Genomic DNA, 13,662 nt, shown 5'->3' on the forward strand with positions numbered 1-13,662 from the left:
CTCCTTGGTTGTGCGTGAGGCCATGATGATGATGTTTTAGGATAGCTCTGGCATATTTTGTAATGAGAAAACATTGAACAGGCAAGTGTCCTTCCTCTATGTTATGGAGCTCTTTAGGAAACAAATGTTTGTTGTAGCTGCTTGAAGTAAAAGAAAAAAGTATTTGGATTATGAAATATTATTTTTATGATGCAAGAGATTGAGCTCAGGGCATTGGGTAGGTTTTGAAAATATTTTGCAACTTGATCTATACCCTCTACCCTTTGGTGTTGCATTGCTATCTGGTATATATCAGGCTGGCTTCAAACTCATGAGGCTCTGGAGCTTTTGCATAGCCAGAATTACAGGTATGTACCACCATGCCAGGATGGAATAATGCTTGTTTGAAAGCATTGGCATCTCACAGCCCTATGACAAGAAATATTTATAAGAAATACAGGATCAAGAAGTGAAAATATAGTCTTTGCTGACTGGAATGTGTTCACTAATTCCTCAACAATCCAATTAAGAGCTTGATCCTACAGAAAATCTGATTTTAGCCAAGTAAGACACTGAACTGATAACCCCATCAAACCTACCTGAGGTTTTAGCCTATAGAATTAAAACACAATCAATGTGTGTTGTTTTATATGACTAAGTTTGTGGTTATTTGTTATGTAGCAATTGAAGGCTAAACACATGCTCATTACAAAAGATCACTGGCTGTCTAAGATCTTAATGATCATGCAAATTTAATTAAGAAGGCCATGCGAAATTAACTTGAGAGGTCAGGGTATAAGAGCAGGCATTATGGGCTGTCCATTTATTAATTGGATCTGAGTGTATGTTAATACCAGAAGAATATTATAGATACATTTTATAAGCAAAGTATAAACATGTAGTGCTAACTGAAATGTACATTTAGAGATCATACTTTGTATAGTAAATGATCCTTTGTATGGAAATATCAGAACTTATGTTGTTAAGTCAGTGGAAAGACAAACAATTGAATCACAAAAGTCTTTTTGATAGAAGGCTCCTGTGGTAGGGTCTTTAACATCACCCAAGACAAGAGAAATTGAGTTAGCCCACTGAAATTTTTATACAGTATCTTTAATAGCATCTGAAATTTATCTAAGAAACTGTTCCCTTTCAGGAGTGGGGGAGAAAAGACAAAGAGCAATGTCAATAACTATTGTCTATATAGAACCTGTAGTCTTCTTTTAGTTGGGTAGAATTGTCAGTGTCTCTAGTGTCTCTACTGACCCAGATCTGTGAGATTATAATTTTAATTCAAATTTAGCCTTGCTTAAAATACATGTCTGTGAGAAGAGCAATCCAGAATTTTAAGAACATAAAACAACATGTAGTTAGTCAATGGATTTGACAAAATGCACATGATCCACAAATTAAATTATGTTTAAGATGGTCCTCAGAGATAATGGTGATTTTCCCTTTACATGTGCTCATACATCAAAACTGTAAGAAATATTTACCAAGGTAAAAAAATCATTCAGTAATTTTAAATTTTACTCAGTAATAGTAGGTGATTTTAAATTTTACTCAGTAATAGTAGGTGAAAGTAAACGCTAATCTTAGAACGTTGGAGAACAGAAAGCCCTAGGGTAAGTGGTTCTTCTTGTTATTTCCCTTGGGTTCTGGGTGTCATTATGATGTCACTCTTACGTCATGAATCTAAGTTCACATTACTTACATCCTGGCAAGTCATAGGTGGGAGAAATGTCTGTACCAAGATTGTAAGTCCTTTGGTCAAATATTAGGTTTTAAACTAACAAATGTTGCAGCTAGCTTATTATTACAAACTATTTATTATTGTATTATTACCATACCTTTCAGAAGCAAGAGCAAATCTTTCACAGTAATATATTCTCCAGCAATGTCACTGGCTATTTCTTTTCTAAGGCTTACCTATGTACCCTACTTCAGGAAAATGGATGGGTTTACAAAAATATATTATTTTAAAATTTTTCCTTATGCTTTGTTATTTTAAAGGTGATGTATAGAGAGGTTATAGTTAAATAGGTCAGGCAATGAGTACATTTCATTTTGGACAATGTCACCCATTCTCTCATTCTCTTCCAGTTTCAACAGTATATTTTAAAAAGAGACAAACAAAACAAAAACAAAAAACCCACCTGGAATACCTAGGTGTTTTTTTTTTATCACACTGTATTCTGAGAAATATAAAATTGAATCAACACAGTTCTGCGCCATTGGAGGCATTTGGAGATTTCTAGTAATATTACAAACATCACAATCACCGAGGAAGGCTAATGCAAAGGATATGGGTCAGGTTTCTTAAACCTCCAGGATAAACATTGCATCACTACAGAAAGAAGACAAGCCAATTGATAAATTACATCTCCTTTGAGAAGTAGTGAATATGTGATAGAGACATTGGAAGTAATAGCTGAATGGTAGTTGTTTTTTATGTCTAACTTATTTTTGGAGAAATGAGATAGGAAAAGAATAATTTTCAATCTGTCAATCTTTTTTTACACAAGATAAAGAACAAAGGTACTAAAACTTTGAAATACAAAATAGGGTCTTGGAGGATTTTTAAAAAGAAATAATTTTATTAAACAGAAGATGATCCAAAAGTATTGCAATTAAAATATTCTTACCTTAAGTGTTGTTGCCTACTTCCTTAGAGCAATCTTGATAAAGTTTAATTTAAAATTAAACTATTATCTGTTATCTGGCATGTTAGAATAACACTAAATCATCATAATTTAAAAATGTTTAAGTATAGTCAGGTGCTGGGGGCTCACACTGATAATCCTAACTACTCAGGTGGCTGAGATTTGATGATCACAGTTCAAAGTCAGCTTGGGCAAGAAAATCCTCTTGAGACTCTTATCTCCAATTAACCACTGAAAAACTAGAAGTGGTGCTGTGGCTCAAGTAGTAGAGCACTAGCATTGAGTACAAAGAGGCTGAGGGACAGCACCCAGGCCCTGAGTTCAAGCTCCACAATTGGCAACTAACTAAATAAACAAAGAAAGAAAGGAAGAAAGAAAGAAAGAAAGAAAGAAAGAAAGAAAGAAAGAAAGAAAGAAAGAAAGAAAGAAAGAAAGAAAGAAAGAAAGAAAGAAAGAAAGAAAGAGAGAAAGAGAGAAAGAGAGAAAGAAAGAAAGAGAGAAAGAAAGAAAGAAAGAAAGAGAAAGAAAGAAAGAAAGGAAGAAAGGAAGAAAGGAAGAAAGACAAGCATCATACAGTATCAATGGGATTTCTGTATTGGTATCATGAACAATGTATGATTTTTTAAGAAATTCTCCATAATGATTAACTACATTTGTTTATGGTGATTATTTTGTATAATACCTAGACTCTTTTGTTATTGGAGAAAGAAAATATGGTAGTCATAATCGAATGACATTGCTATTAACCAAAGAAATCAAAATCCTTAGCAACAAATTAATATATTTCATTCAACTTGAGTGGCAACTCCCAATCTATTTGACGTAGGAAATTTGAGATGCTGGTCTTTTCTCTATTGTCTTATTTTATGTTTGCCTCTTCTCGTTTACTGTTTGAATTCATCCAGTCCTCCTTTGATAGTTTTACCTTTACTTGCCTTTGTTTCTGAACTCAGGTTGTAGTGATCAAATCAGCACTTTCATTTTTAATGTTTCAACAGTTAAAAAGGCTAAAAGATTTGAAATCAGAAAGGGCATATAAAATCCATATAAATGACCATCAGTGCTCATCTACACTGTAAACATTACATATTTCCCTCTCTAAGATGCCTTCTGTTAACTGTGTTAGAATGGAGACTTCCCATTGTCTATAAGAGGGTTTGTTAACTCTGCTCTACCTTTGTTGGTGTGGAGTTTAGAGTGCAGGATTTCAGTATTCTGTGCAGTTCAGACATTTAGCAGCATCCCTAGCCTCTCCCTAGGTATGCAGTATCATCTCACACTCCTCTATAATTATGATAACCAAAATATTTTCAAACATTGCAAAATGTTTCATGGGTAAAGGGTTTAAAATAACATGATATAGAGAAACTTCTTGAGAAATTATCAGGAAAAGAAAACCTCACCTCCCATAGAACCAACCTTCAGCAAGAAAACAAGCACTGGCTTTGATTTTATAAACTACACCTTGAGCAGGATTGACTCAGGCAACACTTAGTAATTGGAAAATTTTCCACTAAGTCATTCATGGTCTTATTTCCTCTACCACTAATGCAAAACCTACAGACTTCAAGCATGATGGCAGGATTATCTAGGAATAGGCTCACAAATAGAACTGTCTGGTGACAATTCCCATAAAACTGAGAAATATCATATTGCTTAAAATCTTTGGCCTTTGACTTTCCTGCATATTTTTAATACATGTCCAGTCCAAAAACAGCAAGAAAAAGTACATGCATTTTTATACAGATTGAATTTTTTCAAGACTGAAAGAAAGTACAAAGTTGGTTAAATATGTATGCCTTAAAAATAACCTCCTCTGTCAGTACTGTAGACATGTACATTTCTTTGAAAAAATAAAGTCCCGATATGTCCTACATTGGGAACCTGACTTATTTTTTCAGAATTTTATGTGGTGTTGGTGGTTCATGTTTGCAATCCTAGTTACTTGTGAGGCTGAAATCTGAGGTTTACAATTCAAAGCAACCAGAGTGCACAAATATGAGAAACTCAAATGGTAGAGTTCAGGCCTTGAGTGAAAAAGTCAAGGAAGAGAGAAAGGTCCTGAATTTGAGAGCCAGAACTGGCAAATAACTATCTCTAAATCCCATTTCTTTTTCTAAATCATGAGCACATTTACAATCCTCATTGCTAACAATTAAAAACCATCTTTATATTAAAAAATCTCAGGTACTGAGAATGTTTTGGAAAAGACTGATCATATATACTTCGAGTTAAGGCAAATAGATGACTTTATCCATTTTATTTTTAGTAATATGAAGAAATGATATAGACAGACAAAGACTGATGGGGGTCGGCTGTGGGGAGAAAGTGAGACCAAAGACCTTAATAAAAGCACTAGTCATATTAAAACAGAATCAAACCTGACTTAATAGTTGCATGAAAGTCATTAAATTAGAACTTTCTTAGCCTTAAGAAGCTTAATTTAAACTAATGGAAATGCATATATATTCACATGCTCATCCACTTTTTTCCAAAACAAGGTTGTAAGAAGCACTGAGTTTATAACTTTTAATAGTTTATTTACTCAAAGAAATATCAAAAATTGAATCCAAATGGATCTGACTCTAAAAGGATACGACTTGCCCAGGAAGGCAAGACAAAAGATGTTCTCACAAGCAGACCTGGATACTTAAAAGTACTCATTTTATTCATATTTTGAGCTAATATAAAAATCTCTGTAAAATGCAAGAAAGCCAAATTTCATTGATTTTTTTGATTAATTCTAAATCAACATTAAGACATATATAGACGTTTTTGAGCCCAGCAGGAAGTTTCACTACGTTAAATCCCACTCAATAATACATACTGCTTCCTCCCCACAAATGTCTGCTAATACAGACAGTCCTGAGATGCAAAGAGAAACACTATGGGATAGTCTCATATCTTTTGATATTTTTTTCAGTAGAATATATCTGGTGTATCCATGTTGTCATGTTGTAGCTGTCAGAAACTCATTTTGTAGATTTCCAAGTACCACTCCCTTATGTAATTACTTCCCAGTTGATTTTGTGTTGGACAGTTAAATAAGTTATTGGATTAGAAATAAAGCTAGAGTAAACATTTTATCCAAGTATTTGTGAACTTCCATATAGATGGACACACACTGTGTGTGTGTGTGTGTGTGTGTGTGTATGTTGTGTGTGTTCTGTTATTTCCCTGCGAATAATTTTAAGTTTCTTACAGGAACACACATATCTTTCAGATATAATATTTGGACACATATTTATTCATTTCTACTATCCTAGAGTTAATATTATTTTGTATAATAATGGAAATTGGAGAATGTAAAATAGTTAGCTACTTGTTATAACTGCTTATATATATAAAACAATGGTCATTAAACAAACTGAATTGTATAAAATAATCTAAACTTTTTTCTTTTATTTTAATAGCCAAAAAGTAAACTTTGGATCATATGATAATTATATTCCAGGTGAGATGTTTAATATTTATTTTAAAACATGAATAGTTATTTTCAGGATTATAAGTGGTCATGGAATACACTGAATGGTAGATATTTTCCTTCCAAAAGAACTTTTCTTCTGGATTCAGTGAATATTTTTTATATCTATGTACTTTTGTTTTTAAACCTAAGTAAAATTAAGCAAATAGATTCAGTAACATACAGATAGTTCTTCTATTTGAAACAGTGTAGAAACTTGATACACAGCCTCTCACCCCACTTCTCATACTGGATTTTGGGTAGATGCATCCAGTCTAACTGGCAGAAACATTTCCTTAAAAGATAAGCCAAATATTTTGGTGAACAAATGCTTTTCCCTCATATCTTGAGCTTAAAGAATTTAAGTTGTAAATTTTTATTTACAGCTATAAATTTTATTATGTAAGTGGTATTATTTTTTCATTCTGTAAGTTGTTTATACTGTTTCAATATTGTATTTAGGTAATTCATAAGTAAAGTATATTCTCTTGTACAAATCATAACATTCTCTATTGCCTTGTTTCTAACATAAATAGCATTACTGATTTGGGGGGGGGGGTGTCAGGTAACTTTTTCCAAAGTAACTACATCCTTATAGTCACCATTCTGTAGATGTTTTGTCATGTTTTACATGTTTGTGAGTAAATGTAAAACATTTACTCACAAATACCCTTGGCATTAATACTTACTTGAATTTTAATCATTTTAATACTTTTTAAATGGGCTGGATTTTCTTTTATAATTCCTTACTTTTTATATTTTTTCTGAACTTCAAGAGGTTATACAAGGAGGTTACAAATTAATGTGTTCCTGAAAGTGCTCAGTGCCTCTTGATCAGTCACCCCTTCCATTATTTTCTCCCATCCCACCTGTCCCTTCCCCCCAGATTAATTTCACATTTTCTACTTCCTTTATTATAAATGTACACTGATTACTCTTATTGTATTTGTCTCCTGTTTCTTTTTCCATTTATCTATTCTCCCTCTCTGTCTCTCTAGCCCTTCTTATAATCTGACATTCAGTTTTTGAAACTTTCAATAATTGGTCAAAAAGTTTACTCCACAAAATTTTACTCCTGTGTATATACACAAAAGTCAACTAAACCACACATATATAATACACACACATATATATTCATATATATATACATACATAAGCATATAACTCTGTGTGTTATTTTATGGGGGTTGTATTTGGGGATTGAAATCCACTTTTGCAAGAGAATATATACCCTTGGTTTCCTGTGTCTGGCTTAGTTCAATCAGTATATGTTATTTTTCAGAACTATCCATTTTCCTGCAAATGATCAAATTTCATTTCATTCTTCCTGATGATTGCATACAATTCCATTGTACACTTACAGACATATATCTATATATGTATTTGTGTATATACACATATATACACATGCATATACATATACATTGCAAATATCTTGGCCATTGTTAACTGTGTTATGATGAACTTGGGTGTGTAGGACTTTTTGTTGTATACTGATGTGGAATCATTTGCATAAAGGGCCACAAGTGGTATCACTGGATTACAGGGTAACTCTATGCTTAGTCTTTTGAAGAATATTCATACTAGTAGTACTAGTTTATATTCTCACTGATATATATGAGCCTATCTTTCTCTTCATTCTTGCCAGCATTTGTTACTGTTGGTTTTCTTGATGATGGCCATTCTTGCTGGGTTCAGATGGAATTACAAATAGCATGTCACCAGTAAAAATGTGGTCCCTGTATATACAGGATTTACACCTTTATAGCATGGAAAACAAATGTTAACTAAATGTCACAGTACTTAAGATTCAATCACATATTACTCACTATTGTGTGCTAGGCATTTTGTGAAGCAATTTGAGAAATACAAAAGAAGTTAACATATTTTGTGTTCTTAATAGAATTATATCCTAACCAAAAGAACATATAGTACACTCTAGACTGGAAGAGAAAGTTGTAAAAGGAAGTAGGACTAATATTTCTTCGCATTTGTATTACGGATTACATTAGTTTTATGATGACTATATAAGTCTTGTCAAATTTTATAAAAAATAATTTTTCTTTAGTTATGCTTATCACACAGAATCTTTAACATTAGTATGTAAATTAAGCTGTAATTCGAATAACTTATGTGCATGATATGTATTATACTTACTGGCATTTTCAACTTTGATAAAATTCTATTTACCGAAAGCACATTTTATCTCCCACATTTTAGTCAGTGAATTAAGTAAAAAATCATGGAATCAACAACATTTTGCCTTGGCATTTCCCAAACCACCTCGCCCAGGAAAAAAAAAGAGATCAATACCTTCCCAACAAAGTGACAGTCCAGCTCCTGTAAGTGTTGAAAACATTATTTGCCTATTAATACTAGTTTAATTTCTTACTAGCAATGAGCCTATGAAATCATGTGTTAGTCTAAGTATAAAGTATTGAACTATCTCAGCATCTAAGTCTAAATCAGAGCTTAGTAAGGTTTCAGTGTTGGGGAGTAGAGGATAGACATCTGCATGTCAAAGAGACTATCAACACTGGAAACCAGCCTACTACAAAGGAAGAATTAAAGTTTACATATCAGAAACATTTCAATTTAAGTAAAGATCACATATCGCTGCTCCCTTAGCTAGGATATTTAAAAATAATTTAAAAATAATTCGAATGCTACTAATTGGAAGAAACTGTATCCATTTTATTTGCATTTCTTTGTACAGCTTTTCTCATGTTAACTATGTTCAGCAGCCTTGCATTGTATAAAAAGGTGTTTAAGAACCATGGGAACTGAATACTCTAACTTACAGTTTATATGAATATTCAGGAATAGTTCACCAGAGACAGTAACTCCCTTATTGAAGTTATCTAGTTGTATTGTGGCCTGTAGATTACCTCCCATAATATTGGAATTCAGGAGTCTGAAAAGTGGAATCAAAATAATTTCTCAGTAGTTCCTGAGATATCATGGAAAAGATGTATAAAGATATGTCCTCCCATACTTAAAAGCATCACCAATTATTTTTTATTTTAGGAAATGAATCCAAACACTGGTGATTAGTATTCTTTTCCTTTCTAATTATTTATCTTTGTATTTTTGACACTTGTATTAAAATTAGCTATTTTGACCATTTGATTTTTGCAAATAATTGGTTAAAAGATGAAAAACTGTGTCATCCAAAGCCTTGAAAAATACATATTTTCTAATTTCAGTTATCCACATAGTGATACGTGATTTATAACTAATCAAACAGGAGGAATTGCAAACTTTTTCATGTAACTACAGGTGTTACCCTAATTTCCAGACAAGTTAAAAGTGAGAATACAGATCAGAATATGTCTTAAACTGAAACTGCTAAGTCTTTGAACATAATTAATTTATGAGTTACTTTAGAAATAAAGGAAAAACTAGACATTTCAAGATTTATCAATAGCAGGGTAAAAAAAATAGAATAGCCTCTCAAACATGGAGAGGTTTTGATAAGTCATGATACCATGGGAATCTTTAACAATTTTAACATAGAACTTTTAGGAAATTTGGTAATTCTCTAAATTGAATGTAGGTACCAAAGGATTGAATGTAGGTACCAAAGGATGCATCTATTAGTTTAACAATGCTCAATTTAAAAAAATAAGCATATATAAATGACATAAATTATCCACCTTATCTTAAAAATCTAGTCTATGTGAAGAGCTAAAGTCAATTTGTTGTGTGTTAGGAAAGATTGTTTAAAACAATTTTCTCATCATTAGTTTGACAAACATTTCAGGTAATTGATGAAGGAAGATTGGGAATGCATAGACCACCCTTATGGATGCACCGTTCTTTAATGAGAATTTCCGAAAGACCATCTGTTTATTTAGCTGCCAGGAGGAGGCCTCCCCAGAAACCATCTCAGTCCTCCATGGGTGATTCTAAAGATTCAAAAAAATCTTTCTCTCCAGTAGTCAATAAGAAAGCACAGAAAGGGAAATCCGATTCCGAATCAGAGCCCAAAGTGAAGACGGCAGAACTAAAGAAGGGCAAAGATTCATCCACAGGCTCTGAAGATGAGAAGGCTACCTTAAAGAAGGGCGCCAAGAAAGTGAAAAAGGATGCAAATGGCAAAGACTCCACGACAGGATCCGAAGATGACAAAGCTGCCTTGAAGAAGGGCTCCAAGCCAGACAAGAAGGTTGCAAAGGGCAAAGAGTCAACGACAGGCTCCGAAGACGAGAAGGCTGCCATGAAGAAGGGCACCAAGAAGGGCAAAAAGGATGCAAAGAGCAAAGACTCCACGACAGGCTCCGAGGATGAGAAGGCCGCCTTGAAGAAGGGCGCCAAGAAAGACAAGAAGGATGCAAAGGGCAAAGACTCCACGACAGGCTCTGAGGACGAAAAAGCTGCCTTCAAGAAGGGCGCCCAGAAAAATGCCAAAGGTGGGAAGAAGAGCAAAGAGGGAAACACAGAGTCTGAAGGTGAAAAAGGAGGTGATAAAAAGGGTAAGAAAGATCTAAAGGACAAAAAATATAAAAAGGATGAAAAGAAGAGAGGGAGTGGAGACAATGAGTCAAAGCATGACATCAAGAAAGACAGCAAGAAAGAAAACAGGAAAGGCAGCAAGAAAGAAGGCAAGAAACGCCCCAAGAAAGACAGTGACACCGAATCTGCTGAGTCCAAGAAGGGTGGAAAGAAAGGCAAATAGACCTTGGACAAAAGAGGAATAGGAAAGCGAAATTGAATCACACTATAAAAGAAGGATCAGATATTTTCTAACAACAAGACGTATTCTAAAACATTTTAACACACAAGAAAGATCTTGAGAAAATTAAAGGAATATCCATTGAAATATCTGGAATAAATTTTCAGATGCAGTATAAGATCTCTAAAGATTAAAGAATATTCAAATAACCGTGTAGAACATAATGAAATTAAACATATGGATACAAAAGTAACGTTCAAAGAAAATGCTGTTCAGTAAGAACTTTGAAAATCCAGGGAAAGCAGATGCTGAATCTCTAAAATTAAAAAAAAAAAAATCTTCAAGCTGCATCCGCAAACTTAAAGAAGAACAGGAGTCATGGAACCGCTTTCAGAAAATCTAAAGTGAATAATAAAGATAACTTGGGGGAAAAAAAGAAAGGGAGGAAGGAAGATGGAAAGAAGGAAGGAAAGAAGGAAGGAAGGGAGGAAAAAGACTAGAAAAGGAAAAGAAAGAAAAAGGAATTGCTTTCTTTCCTTGAGTCCACGAGATTTAAAGAACCACAAAATGTCTGTCTTACAAATCAAGATGAACATACTTGGTAAGTTACTTTTGTCTTATTTTAAGCCAAATGGAATGAATAAAATAAAATATGAATCCATTACAAAATTTAATTGATGCTTACTATTCTGATAATTGCTCTGTAATTTACTAATTAAAATAATTGTTCAAATTTTTATCAAGTTTAGGCAAACTCGTAACAAAAAATGTTTGACTACAGAGAGATCATTAAGTAAATTAAGCCCTAAATGATGTCCATTAAAAGATAAAGAAATAGGAAATTATTTTGGCTGCAGAATATACTACCTTATGATAAACACTTCTAAAAAGAGATTGTGAATACGTTTATTAGGAAAAGTAAGTACATTCTTTACACTTTAGGAAGAATAAAAATTAAAAAATGAAAACTCACAATAATTGTGCATAAGTGTGTTTCCACATGAAGGGATTTTATATGTCCCTTCATCATATGGGAGAAAATATACACCTTTTGTCTCTCTGAGCCTGACTTATTTAATATAATCTTCTAAGGCCCAGAATTTCCCTGAAAGTGACATAATACTATTACTCCTGAAGAATGAATAAATTAAAATTTCTGATGGAATTATGTTTATAATAACCACTCAATTTACACTTTATATTCAATTTGTAATTCATGTATAATTCTATACAGTAGAATTGAATTTATATATTAAATCCAATTTACATACCAATTTTCTTGACTCATGTTTCAATTGTAGGGCATCTCTTAGTTGTGTGTGTGTGTGTGTGTGTGTGTGTGTGCGTGTGTGTATTCTGATGAGTACTGCAGCAATGATCATATGTATGCAGATGTCTCTACTGGATTCTGATTTGTAATATTTGGATAAATTCTCAGTAGTAATATTACTAGGTAATAAGGTAGTTCTATTTATAATTCTTTGTGGAATTTTCACACTGCCTGATGTAATGTTTGTACTAATTTACCTTTCCACTAAAAATATAATAAGCATCTTTTCACGCATATCCACACCAGCATTCCTTGTTGATAATATTCTTGATGTTGGCTATGATTACTGGATAAGATAGATTTTTCACTGTTTTGATTTGCATTTGCTTTGTAGCTAAAGATTTTCAGTATTTCTTCGTATGTGTATTGGCCGCTTTATGTCTTCTTTTTCTTTCTTTTCTTCTCTTTTTTTTTTTTTTTTTTTGGCCAGTTCTGGGGCTTGAACTCAGGGCCTGGGCACTGTCCCTGAGCCTCTCTGTCCTCAAGGCTGGCACTCTACCACTTGAGCCACAGCGCCACTTCCGGCTTTTTCTGTTTATGTGGTGCTAAGGAATTGAACCCAGGGTTTCATGCATGCAAGGCAAGCACTCTACCACTGAGCTACCTTTCTAGCCCCCACTTTATGTTTTCTGAGAAGAGCTATTTTAGCTCCTCTGCCCATTTATTAATTTCCTTTGGTCCCGTGGAAAGTTTGTTCTTATTAATATTCTGTAAGCAATATTCCCACAATTATGTCTCAGAATTCTTATTTAATTCACATAATAAATATACAATTATTAAAAAGAAAACCAACTACTTTATGAATCATTTTAGATGCTTATTAGCACTTAATTTCTATTTTTATGAATAACTTTTCAATTTGTCATTTATACATGAATTGCAGAAAGTTCATGGCCCAGAATGGTAGTGCATGCCTGTAATCCTAGTTATGGAGGAGGCAGGCGGGAAGACTGCTTTGTAGGACAAATCCAAAAACAATTGATGAGACATTCCTTGAAAAATATTCTAAGGAAAAAATGGCCAAAGCCATGTATCTGGAGTAGAGTGCTAGGCTCTAAGAACAAACCACAAGACTGCCAATGAAGAAATTTTATAATGATATCCTTGATTTGTCTTATTTTAAGGAGAGAAGAGAAGAGGGAGGGCAAAGCTGTTCCTTGACATGAAGGTAATTATTTTTCTTTCTCTACAATGACATCCATCTTTATTTAGAATGTATTTTGAACTTAGAAAAGGCAATTGAAGAAGCTGGGCCTACAAAGTTCATATCCAATAGAGTTAAATTCCATCTCAAATGATAAATTTAGATTGATACATCTAAGTATCTAATTTCATAGTCTGCCTATTTATAGACTCATAAGTAAGTAAAATTAATTTTTACCTTTCTACATAAGAGCAATTAAGGATTTTATCTTTTGTATAATTCAGAAGACAATGATAAAAACTGTTAAGCTTTTGCAGTTAGCTGTTTATTTCTTTTTCTTCTTTATACCAGACATTAAACTCGTCCATAAATATTCCTGTGATTGCCTAAAATTGTACTACTTGCCAA

General features: G+C 33.2%; 1 protein-coding gene across 1 annotated transcript; it reads left to right on the plus strand.

The window, feature by feature from the left end:
- The first annotated feature begins 1,719 nt into the window (after positions 1 to 1,719).
- Cylc2 (cylicin 2) lies at positions 1,720 to 11,280 on the plus strand. Its single transcript, XM_042698832.1, has 5 exons — positions 1,720 to 1,736; positions 6,056 to 6,096; positions 8,326 to 8,447; positions 9,869 to 10,775; positions 11,126 to 11,280. Exons 1-5 carry the CDS (start codon positions 1,720 to 1,722, stop codon positions 11,278 to 11,280), a joined length of 1,242 nt encoding a protein of 413 aa, XP_042554766.1.
- The last annotated feature ends 2,382 nt before the right edge of the window (positions 11,281 to 13,662 follow it).

Source organism: Dipodomys spectabilis, unplaced genomic scaffold (assembly GCF_019054845.1).
Source record: "Dipodomys spectabilis isolate Male_0828 unplaced genomic scaffold, ASM1905484v1 ptg000006l, whole genome shotgun sequence".
NCBI classification, from domain to species: Eukaryota; Metazoa; Chordata; class Mammalia; order Rodentia; family Heteromyidae; genus Dipodomys; species Dipodomys spectabilis.

Excerpts from the sequence above, each read along its gene's own strand:
- Cylc2 (XM_042698832.1), top strand. Across the intron at positions 6,097-8,325 it reads ATATGATAATTATATTCCAG|TCAGTGAATTAAGTAAAAAA; the intron begins GTGAGATGTTTA and ends CCCACATTTTAG. Across the intron at positions 10,776-11,125 it reads CAAGAAGGGTGGAAAGAAAG|CTGCATCCGCAAACTTAAAG; the intron begins GCAAATAGACCT and ends AAAATCTTCAAG.